Below are 15,573 nucleotides of genomic sequence, written 5' to 3'. Positions count from 1 at the left end.
CCTATTTAAGTGTGAGAAGAGAGGTGGAGCAATACCCCTAAGAAACCATCGTGCGTTGACCAAGGAGTAGAGCGTAGTCGTTGCTAGGTTCATTTTCAGCATATTGCATATTCAATGTACACACGTTCTGCACTTAGTTAGAATTGTTTTTTCATCATCTTCGAAATCCACATACTTCCTAGGACTGGGAACCATCAGGATTTGCATCAGTGGCTTTATGCGCGAGGTAACCTTTGCCAAGATGGCCAGATGTAGATGGACTCCTTCAGAACTTTGCCATCCTAGTGCATTTTGTTAACTAGGCACGTATCTGGCCAAGAAGGCCTAAGTACCGCACCGTTTAAGCTCCTGCGCCTTGTGGCCAAGAAGGCCTAAGTGCCGCACCGTTTAAGCTCCTGCGCCTTGAGCAAGTCAGACTGTCTGGGTGTGCTGAAACGTGCAGGGTGCCATTATGTGTATGAAACTCTGAATCACAAGAGCATGGTGCCCCATTTTATGCAAATTTACTAGCTATCGTGTTTCGAACACTACTATCACTGCATTCACCGTGAGAATTAAACTGATTCTAGCGTATTCGGCATTCTGCCGTTGATTTTCTCTCAGCCTTCTACAAATGTCAAACTGGACAAGACCGCGACACTTCTTCATTTTTTAATGCAAGATAACACTTGATTTCATATGTTATGCGAAAGAGAGCTGACACCACTTAGTTCATATGCAGGGCCTTCTTGTTTCTTACAATTCTAAAAAAAATAGAAATATAAAACCAGTAGAATTGAAATGTAAGTTGCTTGGTTGCACTATAGAAAAATATACATTTCTGAAAGACTAGGTGCATTGCATAGTTGTCATAAAAATAGGGAAGAATTTTTGTGAGATTGGTAATATTTTTTCTTAATTACTCATAGTGGAGTACATACAAACTAGACCATAAAAATTCATATATAGTTCTCAATCCTACAAACCAACAAGCTCTCGCAGAAAAAATCCTACGAAATAGAATCTCCCAAAATTTCTATGAAATTCTTCTAAATCATTGAGGCTTAAATTCCTACAAATATTTGTCTGTCCATCTTTAGAAAACATGCACGTCTTTAGTATTATCCAACGGACTGCCACAACACTTCTCAGGCTTTTCGTTCAGTTCAGGAAACAAAGGAACTAGTAACTGGATTTGTGCTAGAATGCTGGCAGGAAAGGCATGCCTCCTGATTTGGATAATCAAACACAACATCTACGCCACCACAGCTCACTACTTGCTGGGTGGGTTCGTTTTGGAGATCTGATGATCCTCGGTGAGCTGCATGCTCTGAAGAACCTCTATAATTGATCCCACCTCACGATCTCCTCTCTCTAAGACATGCTCCAGTTTCTCCGCCTTCTCTAGCAGCTGCTCTGCTTTCATATTCGCGTAGCTCAGCAGCTTATCTGAAGTCTTCAACGTCCTGCACAACTAGAGTTTGAGGTACAGAGATTGGGGAGCAAAATGTTAGTTTGCATCCAGCAACGAATTGTAGTAAATAACCACAGGTTACGTCCGTTGTAAACAAAAAGGAAGGGAAGAATCACACCTTCAGCATCAGGGAAGGCCACGAAGGGTCATTCTCCTGTAGCGACTTCATCAAATTGTCATAGTCTTCCTGATTGATGATGAATGCACAAATGAATTACATGTATGTCTTCATCTCAGATATTACCCCCATACAAAAACATCTTATATTTTAATAACTAACAGAGTAGCACCCCACATTAAATTGACGAACAAAACGCCTTTGCTGGCCTCTTGGTGGACTCTTTCATTAGTAGTATTAAACATTGGTTTCGAAGATGAAGCAAACAGCAAACATGAGCAAGAACATCAGCAACTCTGCAATCTGTTAAGCTGGTGACGATGGGTGAAGTTAGATGAGACCATCTTAATTAACCCCAATATCCAACATTGCACACTTTTTGTGTACACTATCATGAATCTATGGGCAGCAAGATCCTTCATGTAGAACGCAATTGAGTAGTTCATGACAATTCATGGAAACAGAACGGCTGATGGACGCATGGTTCGGAACACAAATTCGAAGGAGCAAGCAACGATATGACGGGAGAATCAATTTTATGCTGAAAAAAAAATCAGGAACAAGGGGACGAAGGGAGCCCTCACCGCGAAGAGCCGCTGGAGCTCGGAGGGGTCGGCTTCCTCCACCTGATGCGCTTCCAAGGGGGAGGAGGGGGCAGACGCGTCGCCTCCGCCGTCGAGGTGGTCGTCGCCTCCTTCGACGGTGAGGTCGCTCAAGAGATCGCTGACAGTGAGCAGTGGGCCTCCGACACCCCGCATCTCTGCGCTCAAGGTCGCTCAAGAGGTCGCTGGACCGAGAGAAGTCTTGCGGTGGCGGGACCGGGGGGAGGCCAGGCGGCGTCGCTGGATCCGAGGGGGGAGGGTGGCTGCGCTGGATCCGGCCGGGAGACCGTCGCCGGCGGAGAGAAGGGGAAAAATCGATGGCCTGTCGCCTTTGCGGCCCATGCGGCTGGTAAACGATGTGGGCTCAGTTGCCACCAACGGAGAGCTTGTGGGCCGCTAAACTCTTTTTGTCATAGTTTATGGGCCAAAGTTCAAGGTTGGATTGAAAATACCATGTCTTCAGCAGGAAAGGAGATACTTGTCGAGTCTCTGGCACAGGCACATGCGGTCCCGGTTTTCTCAATGTCATGCTTTAAGCTTCCTCGGGGTTTATGTGAGCATCTCAACATGCTTATAAGGAAATGCTGGTGGGGAAGTAAAGATGGTAAGCGCAAGCCACACTGGGTCTCATGGAAGACTATGACACAATCCAAAGGTATGGGGGGTTTGGGTTTTAAGGATTTCAAGCTATTCAATATGGCAATGCTGGCCAAGCAGGCATGTCGTCTGCTGCAATTCCCTGACTCCCTAAGTGCTCGCCTGCTGAAAAGCATTTACTATCCAAACACTTTGGTTCTTGATGCTAATTTGGGGAATCATCCAAGCCAAATATGGAGGAGCTTGATCGAGGGGCGGGATACCCTTAAGCTGGGTTTGATCAAAAGAATAGGCAATGGGGGAACGACAAGAATCTGGGAAGAGAACTGGCTGCCACGCGAGGAAATGATGAGACCGTATGGGTGCATCTCACAGAACCCACCGGAACTTGTCTCAGAGCTCATAGATGCCACGTCATCCCAATGGGACAGACAGAGGGTGTCGGAAGTTTTTGTGCCAATGGACGTTCGGGTAATCATGGCAATTCCGCTGTGTACCATGAATGTTTCGAATTTCTGGAGCTGGCACTATGAAAAGAATGGAAATTTCTCTGTTAAATCAGCCTACCGTATGTTGGTGGCAACAAGAGCTAGAATAGAGGCATGGTTGGAAAGCACGGCGGGACCTTCCAGCACATCCAGAGAGGAGGGAGCCTGGAAGAAGCTTTGGCAAACTCAAGTGCCGGGCAAGGTGAGGATGTTTCTCTGGCGATTGTCCAAACGCTCGGTCCCTACCAACGACGTGAGGGCACACAGACATATGAGCGACTCAAGTTCCTGCGGCATCTGTGGTGCACACGATTCATGGAGACACTCCTTACTAGAGTGCTCAATATCCAGATGCATCTGGTCTCTGATGGATGTGGAGCTCACGGAAAACCTTGCAGCTACAACCGAACCTAATGCTAAACAATGGTTGTTCACTTTGATGGAGTCAATGTCACACGAGCTCTTTGTGAAGCTCTCGATTACGCTTCGGGCGATCTGGGCAGCGAGACGGAAGGCGATTCATGAAGGGATCTTTCAAAGTCCTCACTCTACTCACAGTTTCATCACCAGATTCATTGACGAACTAGATATGCTGAAGGTCAAACCATCCCAAGTGACTGGTGCTGGTGTAGCGACCAGGAGCGGAAGGCCGATAGCTCCTCCTCAAGGCCACGCAAAGATTAATGTGGATGCTTGTGTCCGCAGGGGTAGTAGGGGGACAGCGACGGCGGTCTGCAGAGATGAAACCGGCGTGTATCTTGGCAGCTCGTCCCTGGTGATTGCAGGTCTGGACGACCCTGAATCTCTGGAAGCGATCGCATGCTGAGAGGGTTTGGCACTGGCGGCAGATCTCCAACTACAGAATTTTGTGATTTCATCCGATTCCAAGCAAGTTATCAGTGACATCAATATGGGATGTAGGGGCAGCAGCGGAATAAAAATCCTAGCAAACTCTTTCCAATGTAATTTCATTTTTGAGTCTCGTGCATCCAATATGGAGGCACATAGTCTAGCCAAGTCATCGCTTTCTCTGGGTCCGGGACGTCACGTTTGGTTTGGCCAACCTCTTGATCCAAGATGTATCCCACAGTTTGTGGTTTTTGATGAATAAAACTTGGTTTCCCCCTCAAAAAAAATTGTCCAGACTTCTAAGAAAAATGAAGCTTTGTCCAGAACTCCTAAAAAAATGAAGCTTTGCCCGGATTCTCAAAAAATAAAATTAAAAAAAATGAAGCTTTGTCTATGGTTTGAACCCAGCCGATACCATCATCGTCTCGCCCACCGTATCACGGGCGCGTTGGTCAAGCCGGCTAGAAAAGCGCAACTCAAAATCGCTACTTAGGTACAAAGAGCGGCAGGAATCAAGCCAGGAGAGAGTTCGTGTTCGTGCGGTTGTGCCTCCGCCACCGAAAGGTTCGTTCGGCCAGATGAACCTCGTGTTCGTTGGGTCCTGACCGTGGCTTGTGGTTGACCTCGCGGCCGCCGTCTGTTAGACTATGTATAGCTTCTGTACCTATGTACATATTGTAACAGAACCATTATATATAATGAGATAAGTCACCCCTAGAGGGTTGTACTGGTTCCCAAAACTTATTGTCTTACATGGTATCACGCTAGGTTACGATCGCTTCCGCTTCTAAACCCTAATACCCGCACCGCCGCCGCAGCCGCCGCCGCCTTCACCGCCGCCGCTGCGCCACCGATCGCGCGGCCGCCATGTCGAGCGCCGCCACCACCGGTTCCACTGCTGCGGGCTTCCTCCCAGCCTCTCTTGCGGCTCTGCTCAACCTCCCGCTCGATGCCGTCTCCGTTCCCGCTCCGATCGGGACAAGGAGCATCAGCTCCGTCTTCTCCACGCTGCCGGCGCCCTCGCTCGGGCGTGATCTCGTGGTCCACATCGCGGCGCCGCCGTCCGCTGCGGACTCCGCAGGCGTCGTCCCGCCGCTCCTGCCGCAAGCGGATCACACCGCCCAGCTGGCGGGGTTGGCGGCGTCTGCCCCGGCTGCGGGCCTTGCGGCGTCCGCACCGGCCGTGAGCTTTGCGGCGCCCGCCCTGGCTGCGGTCCCGCCTCCTCCCGCATCGGCTTCGGTGCCTCCGGCTGCCTCCATGGTGTTTGCTCCCCAGGCAGCCTCCTCGATGGGATCGTCTTCGCCGCCGCCGTTTCACTTCGGTCATCTCATCACCATCAAGCTCTCCGCCGACAACTACATCTTCTGGCGTGCGCAGGTTCTCCCGCTCTTGGGGAGTCACTACCTGCTAGGCTACGTCGACGGATCGCTTCCCTGCCCACCCGCGCTGGTAGACAGCGTGCACGGTCCGGTCTACAATCCGGCCCATCGCGTCTGGACGGGGCAGGACCAGGCGAACCTCTCCTCCATCCAGGGGTCGCTCTCGCCGGCAGTTGCCGGCCTTGTTGTCTTCGCGAAGACGTCTCATGAGGCCTGGACCATCCTTGAGCGCACCTTTGCAGCGCAGTCCCAGGCTCGTGTCTCTGCACTCCGTCGTCAGCTTGGAGAGTGTCAGAAGCTTGACTCCACTGCCACTGAGTTCTACAACAAGGTCAAGTGCCTCGCCGACACATTGGCCTCCATTGGACAGCCCCTAACCGACTCCGAGTTCAACTCGTTTATTGTCAATGGTCTTGATGAGGAGTATGATGCCTTAGTCGAGATCATCAACGAGCGGGGCAACTCGACACCCATGCTGGCACACGAGGTTTTCTCTCGGCTCCTTCTCACTGAGCAACGGGTCGAGACTCGTCGCACCAGGGGCACTGGCTCCCTCTCGGCCAACGCCGCCACCAAGGGTGGCCGCTCTTCTTCATCACCCCGGTCTCCCTTGGGGCTGCCACCGTCGCCCGCCTCGGCCCCCCCACCTACTGCGACCTTACCGGGGGCTGGTGGTCCATGTGTGTGCCAGCTTTGTGGCCGCGATGGGCACTGGGCCTCCAAGTGTCATAAGCGCTTCCGGCGAAGCTTCCTTGGTCTTGGCAATGACGGCAAAGATACACGCAACAATGCCCGTCAGGTCGCCATGGCTGATCGTCCCGCGCCGCAGAAGCAACAGGGACACACTCAGTCCTACTCCATCGATCCACACTGGTACATGGACTCTGGGGCGACAGAGCATCTGACCAGCGAGATGGGGAAGCTTCACACTCGTGAACCCTATCATGGCTCCGACAAGATCCACACCGCCAATGGAGCAGGTATGCACATCTCTCATATTGGTCAAGCATCTCTTCTCACTAGACATGCCAATAGGAGTCTTCAGCTTCGCAATGTTCTTCGAGTTCCATCTGTGACCCGTAATCTTCTTTCAGTTCCTAAACTCACACGTGATAATAATGTGCTTTGTGAATTTCACCCTTTTGATCTTTTTATTAAGGATCGGGGCACGAGGGACATTCTTCTTAGTGGGCGGTTGTGCCAGGGCCTCTACCGTCTGGAGCATCCTGGCGTCGCCCGTGTTTTCAGTGGAGTTCGGGTCTCTCCGTCACAGTGGCATGCTCGTCTTGGTCACCCGGCCACACCTATTGTCCGTCATATTTTGCGTCGTCATGAGCTTCCTAGTTTGTCTAGTAATAAAGATGTAGCAGTGTGTGATGCTTGTCAGCAGGGGAAGAGTCATCAACTTCCTTTTTCGGAGTCCAGTTGTGAGGTGAAACATCCTTTAGAACTTGTGTTTTCAGATGTATGGGGTCCTGCTCAGACTTCTGTCAGTGGTCATAATTACTATATCAGTTTCGTTGATGCTTATAGTCGCTTTACCTGGCTTTACCTTATTAAACGCAAATCTGATGTGTTTGATATTTTTGTTCAGTTTCAAAAACATGTTGAACGTCTTCTCAAGCACAAAATTGTTCATGTCCAGTCGGACTGGGGGGGCGAGTATCGCAACCTCAACTCCTTCTTTCAGTCGCTTGGGATAGCTCATCGTTTAGCATGTCCACATACACATCAGCAGAATGGTTCAGTCGAACGTAAGCATCGTCATATTGTTGAAGCTGGTCTTACTCTTTTGGCCCATGCATCTGTTCCGTTTCGGTTTTGGAGTGATGCTTTCACCACTGCATGCTTTCTCATCAATCGTACTCCCACTCGTGTTTTAAACATGAAGACTCCCATTGAGGTTCTCCTTAATGAACAACCTGATTATACCTTTTTCAAGGTATTTGGGTGTGCTTGCTGGCCGCATCTTCGTCCATATAATAAGCGCAAGCTTGAGTTTCGTTCTAAGAAGTGTGTTTTTCTTGGCTATAGCTCTTTTCATAAAGGTTACAAATGTCTTCATGTTCCCACTAATCGTGTCTATATATCTCGGGACGTCGTGTTTGATGAGCATGTTTTTCCCTTTGCCAAACTTCTTGTGTCCACTGTCGAACCACCATCTCTGCATTCATCCTCTATTGCTTCTGACCAATTTGATGATGTTGCATACTATCCTTTGTTGTTACCTAACCATGGTGCAGGAACCGGACGTGGGGCTCGTTTGGAGCTTTTGGAGGATTCACCATCATCATCACCGCCTTCTGATGGGCACGTTGATCGCCCTATGTTGCATGGCATCGATTTGCGTGCCCATGCATGGTCACCCGAAGAGCCCGTCGCGCCGAGCATCTCCACTGCTCGGTCCGTTACGCCAGCGACCGCCGAGTCTCCAGCGGCTCGGCCCTCTTCCCCAGCGGCCGCCGAGTCTTCAGCGGCTCGGCCTGTCACGCCGTCTTCGCCCGCGGCTCGGCCCGTCACGCCGTCTTCGCCTGCAGCTCGGGTCCGCGACGCTGTCCTCACGTCGCCTTCATCCGCGGATCGGCCCGCGACATCGGCCGCGCCACGGCCCACTATGCCGGGCTCGCCATCGGCCCGGTCTGTGACGCCGGCGTCGCCAGCTGCTTCGTCCGCTCTGCCGGTTTCGCCGGTGGGCCGACCTTCTTCGCCGACCGAGCCCGAGGCTACTGTGTCTGGCTCCTCGTCACCGGCTGACTCGTCAACGTCGCCGTCCTCCAGCCCGTTGCAGGCTGCTCCGTCGACCTCGGTGGTTCCTGTGTCCCGACCACATACACGCAGTCGCAGTGGCATTTTCAAACCTAAGGAACGTAAGGATGGTACGGTTGCTTGGTTGGCTGCTTGTTTGGCTGCTGCTGTTGCGGATCCATCTTCTGAGCCTCGCTCATATCAGGCTGCCTTGCGCATTCCACATTGGCGAGAGGCTATGGAGCAGGAGTTTCATGCTCTCCTTCGTAACAAGACATGGACTCTCGTTCCTCCACCACCACGGGTAAATATTATTGACTCAAAATGGGTATTCAAAGTGAAGAAGCATTCGGATGGATCTATTGAGCGTTACAAAGCGCGACTTGTTGCTCGCGGTTTTCGGCAGCGCCATGGTCTTGACTATGAGGACACCTTCAGTCCTGTCGTCAAGCCTACCACTATTCGGCTTCTTCTCTCCATTGCTGTTTCTCGTGGTTGGTCACTTCGTCAACTTGATGTGCAGAATGCTTTTCTACATGGTTTTTTGGAGGAAGAGGTTTATATGAAACAGCCGCCTGGTTTCTCTGATCCTGATCGTCCTGACTATATCTGTCGTCTCTCCAAAGCACTATATGGTTTGAAGCAAGCTCCTCGTGCCTGGCATGCCCGCCTTGCCTCTGCCCTTCGTGCTCATGGGTTTGTGCCGTCCACTGCTGACACTTCATTATTTCTTCTACAGAAGCCAGAAGTCACTATGTATCTTTTGGTATATGTCGATGATATTATCCTTGTCAGCTCTTCTCAGTATGCTGCTGATGCTCTTGTCTGCTCTCTTGGTGCTGATTTTGCGGTCAAAGATCTTGGGAAGCTTCACTACTTTCTTGGAGTTGAGGTCACTTCTCGTGCTACTGGTCTTGTCCTTACGCAGAAGAAGTACTCCTTGGAGTTGTTACAAAGAGCGGGCATGCTGAAGTGCAAACCGACCACCACACCCATGTCGTCTACTGACAAGATAACAGCTGTTGATGGTGAGCTTTTGTCTCCTGCGGATGCCACAGAGTACAGGAGCATTGTTGGTGGACTTCAGTACTTGACGATCACGAGACCAGATATCTCTTATGCTGTTAACAGGGTTTGTCAGTATCTTCAGGCTCCCAGAGATACTCATTGGGCTGCTGTTAAACGCATTCTTCGTTATGTTCAGTTCACCCTGACATTTGGTATGCATATTCGGCCGACTTCCTCTCGGGTCCTTTCGGCCTTCTCTGATGCAGATTGGGCTGGTAGCCCAGATGACAGGCGATCCACGGGGGGTTATGCAGTATTCTTTGGCCCTAATTTGATCGCCTGGAGTGCTCGGAAACAGGCTACTGTGTCACGTAGCAGTACTGAAGCTGAGTACAAGGCTGTGGCTAATGCTACTGCAGAGATTATTTGGGTGCAGTCTTTGCTTCAGGAGTTGGGTTTGTCTCAACCACAGCCTCCTATTCTTTGGTGTGATAACATCGGTGCTACATACCTTTCTGCAAATCCAGTATTTCATGCCCGAACGAAACACATTGAAGTTGACTATCACTTTGTACGGGAACGTGTATCACAGAAGCAACTCCAGATCAAGTTTATCTCATCTAAGGATCAACTTGCAGACATCTTCACTAAGCCTTTACCACTGCCACAGTTTGAGGCTGGTAGGCGCAATCTTACCCTTCTCAGTTCTTTAGAAAGTGGCTAAGATTGAGGGAGGGTGTTAGACTATGTATAGCTTCTGTACCTATGTACGTATTATAACAGAACCATTATATATAATGAGATAAGCCACCCCTAGAGGGTTGTGCTGGTTCCCAAAACTTATTGTCTTACACCGTCCAAACGTGCCGTTTTTGGCCGAGGATTTGGTTTATTTGCAGTTTACACCTCCTATCTGTATATGTCTATGGTATTGCCCTCCGCAAGCTGCCAAGTGGTAAATGACGAATTGGTGTTCTTTTTATGATGACCAGCTCAGCTGCGCTAGAGCTTCAAAAATAAAAAAAGCTCAGCTGCGCTAACTGAAAAACAAGGACTTTTTTTGGCTCATCCATGTATCTTAAAGCTCATTTGTATTCCATCCGTTTCTTTTTACTTCACATATAAAATATGTTTAAAATCAATCTACGCAAAGTTTAACCATATTTATATTATAAAAATATCAAGATCTATAAAACACTAAAGTTACATGGATAAAAATTAATTTCATGATGTATCTAATGATACTGATTTCATATTGTGGATATTGATATTTTTTGCATAAAAGTAATCAAACTTTATAAAGTAGGACTTCAAACAAAATTCAAATACAAAGTAAAAAAATAAGGCAGTTCTTAAGAGTACCGGTTTGCACCTAGAACAAAAATATTTCACCTTTATATGAAGTTACATTGACATTTTTTGTGTGTCTTTATCCAATAATAAAGCCCTCCCCCTCCCCCTTTCCCGCGCGCTCCGGCCCTGACCTACCAAAAACCCCTCCCCCTTCCTCGCTCGCTCCCTCCGGTGACAGCTGCCAGCGTTCATGCCGCTGTAGAGCGCGCCGGTCAACATTGAAGACGGCTCAGGACGGACGTGACCTCTCACTGTCTCCGCCATTGAAGCGGTATGCCGGCCGAGGGTGTCGCCTGCGACGCGTCTTCGGTGTCCGCGCATGTTCAATGTCGGAGACGTGTGACTAGACGGGACGGGATGGATATGTACCGTGCCCGTTCAATGCCGTTGTTCGTCCGTCTGCCGCCATTAAGCAGGCTCGCCGACAGAGAAACCCACTCCGGCGCCGTGCATTGACGCACCCGACGCCTGGCGTCACCGGAATCCGCTATATAAAGGCGGCCACAGCCGTCTAACACCACAACACAACACCAGCCCCTCCACATCCTCCTTCCTTACACTGCATCCGTCATGACCGCCAGCGGGAAAACACTATGGGATAGTCTGTCGACGGAGATGAAGCACGCGGTGGCCGCCCTTACCACCGCCGTGCCAGGCGGACCGAGGTCGGCTTGCCGGCCAGCTCGCCCGAGGTCTCCGACGACGAGGACGACACCACGATAGAGACGGTCTCCGACGACTCCGCACCGGCTCCCGGGCCTCCTGTGCACGCCGGCTTCACCATGGAGCAGGCGCATGCGCAGTTAAACACCGCCATGACGGAGGCGCAGCCTGTGCCGACGCCTTTGTCGGCGTTCCAGCAGGCGCATGAGGAACAACGGTACAACTTGTTCCTCCTAGAGCAGCACCGGCGGGCGGAGGGCCAGATCTACGGCGAGTGCACAAGCGAGGAGGCCATGGCGGCCATGGACACGGCGAACCCAAATTTTGTCGTGGAGCAGCGTGCCATCTACGATGTTGCATGCGCTCAAGCCGCCGCTCGACAGGAAGCGACAACTGCGGAGGCGCATCCGCAGGGGATCGTGGAGGAGAACATAGCCAGCTGCGCCTCCTACACGCCGTCGACGATCCATCAGTCGCCCCGATGGGACGAAGACATCGCCGGCGGCACCATTTCCATCGCGGACCTCACGTCCACCGGCGACGGATAGGTCACGGACTCCTCCGAGGATGAGTAGGCCACGGGAGGCGGCGGTGCCTTGTGTCCCATGTGGGTTGGTCCATCTCCCGTGTTCTACTCTTCCTCGTCGGAGATCACACCTTCACTTCATCGGTCTTATTGCCGGTGCTCATGGAGACAGGGAAGGAGGACGACACGGGCTTGGACGCCGGGTGCCCCCACCGTAGGATAGGTTTAGGGGTGGGTCTTTTTTGGTTCTAAATGTTTGAAATGTAGTTAAATCTGTCGTGTTTGTATGAAACCTGTTATGTTTGTACGAAATCCATCCGTGTTTGCATGAATTTCATTCGGTTTGTTGGAAAAAAATTTGAAATGTATGCGGTTAGCATTGGATGGCTGCCTCCCGCATCCGCGGACTGGTTCCCCTGTCCGCGGATGGACGAGGAGATTTTTTGCAGATTGCCGTTGGAGATGCCCTAAATTGAGTTTTTTTGCATCAATCTATAAAAGTGAGTTGTCTTGTTTCTTTTGCCGTATTTCTCATCTGCTGATGTGCAAAAGCACGTACTGTACCATGTCTCATTACACAGAGGTTCCGGGAGTGGCTAAATTAGGATAAAGGGCCGAAACTCGCAAAAAAAAGGATAAAGGGCTGAAGAGCACACAACCAAATTAGACGTCGAGTTGTCGAGGTCTCTCTCTCGAGGAGCAGACGAATTTTGAAAGAGAAAGAGGTAATAGCACTCTAGGTACCTTAACTTGTACAGAATGTGACGATTTAGTTTTAAACTTGTAAAACTTGACTCCACCATATCCCAACTTGCACCTCATGTTATGATTTAGTCCCAGACCAATCACAGCTCGACAATTGGCAGCCAGGTGGCTGGACCGGTCAGCACACGCACTTTTACACAAACCCCCCTGCCGTTTCCTTTAATCAACCCGCACTCACCTCCACCTGAATTTGCCGTAACATCCACATGACAAGGCTAGCTCCCGTGACCCCGCTCCCCCACCCCACCAACCCCCACCGGCGGCGGCCGCCCCGGCCCCGTCGGCCCCCCTCTCGGCACCGCGCGTCCCTCGTCGCTCACCACCGCAGCCCCCCGCTTGCAGGTTCAGAGTGGAGAATGGGGGTCGTCGACGCGCGCACACCCCCATGGCTGCGACGGCGGCCGACCCGCTGCTCGCCGCCCCGGCTCCCCCTGTCGGCGCTGGCTCCGTTCAACATCTGAAGCCCCCGGCAACGAGCCCCTCGGGCCTCCCATCGCTACTCCCAGCCATGGCAGATTTGGCCCCCGCCTCCCCGCTGCATCTGCCGCCTCCGACGGGCCAGATCCCCTTGCCTGGTGTTGAGGTCGAGGATGGGGAGTTCGCCGCGCCATCGCCGCCGGCGGGCCTTGTCTCCGGAGATGCGTTGCTTCAGCCTGTTGTCGTGGTGGGTGATGAACCGACCCTGCAGTCGCCTCCACCCGTCTCCAGCCGCAGCGGAGACGTTGTCGAGGAACTGACGCAGCAACCGCCTCCTCCCGTCGCACAAGAGCCCAAAGTTGGTGCGGCTCCCCAGCCTTCAGATCTGTCAGCTCGTGGCGCTGGCAATGTCTGCTCCACAGAGCATCAGCATGCGTCGCAGTCGCCCACGGCTGCTGTGGAGGGCTCCTGCCATGGTGTTGCTCGCGTCTCGTCGAGCTGTCCCGCGCTGCTTCCAGGTAGGCGTAGGGTGCTCCAGCGGCGACGTCGGCGGCAGCGTGGAAGAAGAAGAGTTGTGGGCAAGCGTCGACGGGAAGCGCGCGGGGCAGGCGCGGCGGCCGCGGCTGAACTTCAGGGGGAACCAGACCGTGTTCGTGGACGGAGCGCCGGTGGACGTCATGTGGGACCTGCACGGCTGGTGGTTCCGGGAGCCTCCGTACGGCAGCACCGTGGTCATGCTCCGGGCGCGCAGCGCGCTGGAGAGCCGGCTGTGGCTAGAGGAGGAGGAGGTCGCCACCGCCGCGCCGGGGTTCTCGCTTGTCCTCCAGGCCTTCAAGTCCCGCGCTGATGGACTATCATGTGCCCCTGCCCATTGATCATACATGTAGCTACTCTATTCAAATGAGAAGACGGCGAACTTCGTGGAATTATGCAATCTGCCTGTTTCACTGAAGTCGAAGGGATCAGTAAGTTTACAAGCAACATGATCATGAACATAACAGGTGATATACATTGATGTGAGTGTGTAGTGTAGGCAAATTTCATCTCCCTTGCTAGTTGATTTTACTCTTCTCCGAATCATAACTTGTGATGTGTGCAAGTACAGAACAGCAAAAAAAAGTGCAATAGTTTGGATCCTTCTGTGTTGAATGGTGAAATCATACTTTAGATCCTTCTGTGTTGAAAGATGAAATCTTACTTTGGATCCTTCTGTGTTGAATGATGAGGTGGTGTAGATATGGGGGGCAATAGTTTCTGCTTGTTGCCACTTACCTTCACTACTGACTGTTCTTATGTAAATACACCAATAACAGTGGTACAGTTACAAGTGATTGTTGCAGCATAAATAATCTATCAACAGGTAATAGTAGATGTAATTCTACTAACGCTGAGGGGTATTATCAGCCTACTGTTTGATGGCCATTGACATTCACATGTTATCCTGGTGAGACCAGTCATGAAATTTTAGTTACCAAAAGAAAAGAAAAAATGGATACATGATGCTTCACTAGACATACACTGTCTTCCCAGTCCCAAGTATATGCAAACAGTTGATGTTCGGGAAGAAACTATGCATGCCTGTCTGAGTACTCAAGTGTGATAAATAGTCAACTGCTTGAGTGTGATCAACAAATAATGTGGTGCTTTAAGAAAAAACCTGAATGAATTCTCATATTTACATCAACTCTCTGTAAAACTAACATATAACAGCCATCCTTGCACACATGAAAATGTTTCTGATTCTACAGGTCTGCTAAGACTGCAGGAGAAAACGTCAGCACAAAAAGAGGTAGATTCAACATCAAAATAGTAGTGAGTAGTTGATTTCAAATACCTGGTAAAATAAGTCAGTGTCACATTTTCTCCATTTGGCTCGTGTTTTTTTGTCCATATACGAATGGTAATTCAGTTTAGTAGCATTTTCTAGCGCATGATTCTCTGTTCTGTCATTGTCATAGTTATCTCCAAAAGGATCAAAATCATCAGTATCTCCAAAATGGGAGTTGCTGTGAAAAGACATCAACAAATAACAGGACAGGGGAAAGTCAGCGAGATCATGATTAAAGCAGCATACCAACTCATCAAATTTAAGCATACAAATTTAGATGCTGAAACAAACAACTGCAGCAGCAACGCCAAGTTCAGATACCCTATCTGAAAAAGTGAAGTATCTATATGATAAAATAGAAAGCTTGCAAATCAAACTGTACCATTGTTGTCAATGGCTGGTTAATTACATAAAACAACAGGGTGTTTCTTGCCAAAGTGCGTGCGCTGACTGGTCCAGCCACCTGGCTGCCAATTGTCGAGCTGTGATTGGCCTGGGACTAAATCATCACATGAGGCGCAAGTTGGGGTATGATGGAGTCAAATTTTGCAAGTTTGAAACTAAATCGTCACATTCTGTGCAAGTTAGAGTACCTGGGGTGCTATTACCTCAAAGAGAAAACGTCCACCACCCTTTCTTCCGTCACAAGAAAACGAGCCCGACATGTCACATGTCACATGTGAAACGGATCCAAACCATGTGCGGATACTAAACAAATTCCAGATTTCTCCAGGGGCCAAACCAGCAAACAGGCCCTCCTATATAAAGCAGAGGCCGACGAA

The 15,573-nt window shown here is 50.6% G+C and overlaps 1 protein-coding gene across 1 annotated transcript; it reads right to left on the bottom strand.

Moving 5' to 3' along the window:
* Nucleotides 1-1,016: 1,016 nt before the first annotated feature.
* On the bottom strand, nt 1,017-2,551 carry LOC123041951 (uncharacterized). Its single transcript, XM_044464498.1, has 3 exons — nt 2,156-2,551; nt 1,572-1,640; nt 1,017-1,453 (listed from the first exon to the last, which is right to left on the bottom strand). Exons 1-3 carry the CDS (start codon nt 2,327-2,329, stop codon nt 1,253-1,255), a joined length of 444 nt encoding a protein of 147 aa, XP_044320433.1. The 5' UTR covers nt 2,330-2,551; the 3' UTR covers nt 1,017-1,252.
* Nucleotides 2,552-15,573: the final 13,022 nt, after the last annotated feature.

This window comes from Triticum aestivum, chromosome 2B (assembly GCF_018294505.1).
Source record: "Triticum aestivum cultivar Chinese Spring chromosome 2B, IWGSC CS RefSeq v2.1, whole genome shotgun sequence".
NCBI classification, from domain to species: domain Eukaryota; kingdom Viridiplantae; phylum Streptophyta; class Magnoliopsida; order Poales; family Poaceae; genus Triticum; species Triticum aestivum.
Note: the sequence above shows the minus strand (reverse complement) of the source record. Positions and strands in the feature narration are given on the sequence as shown.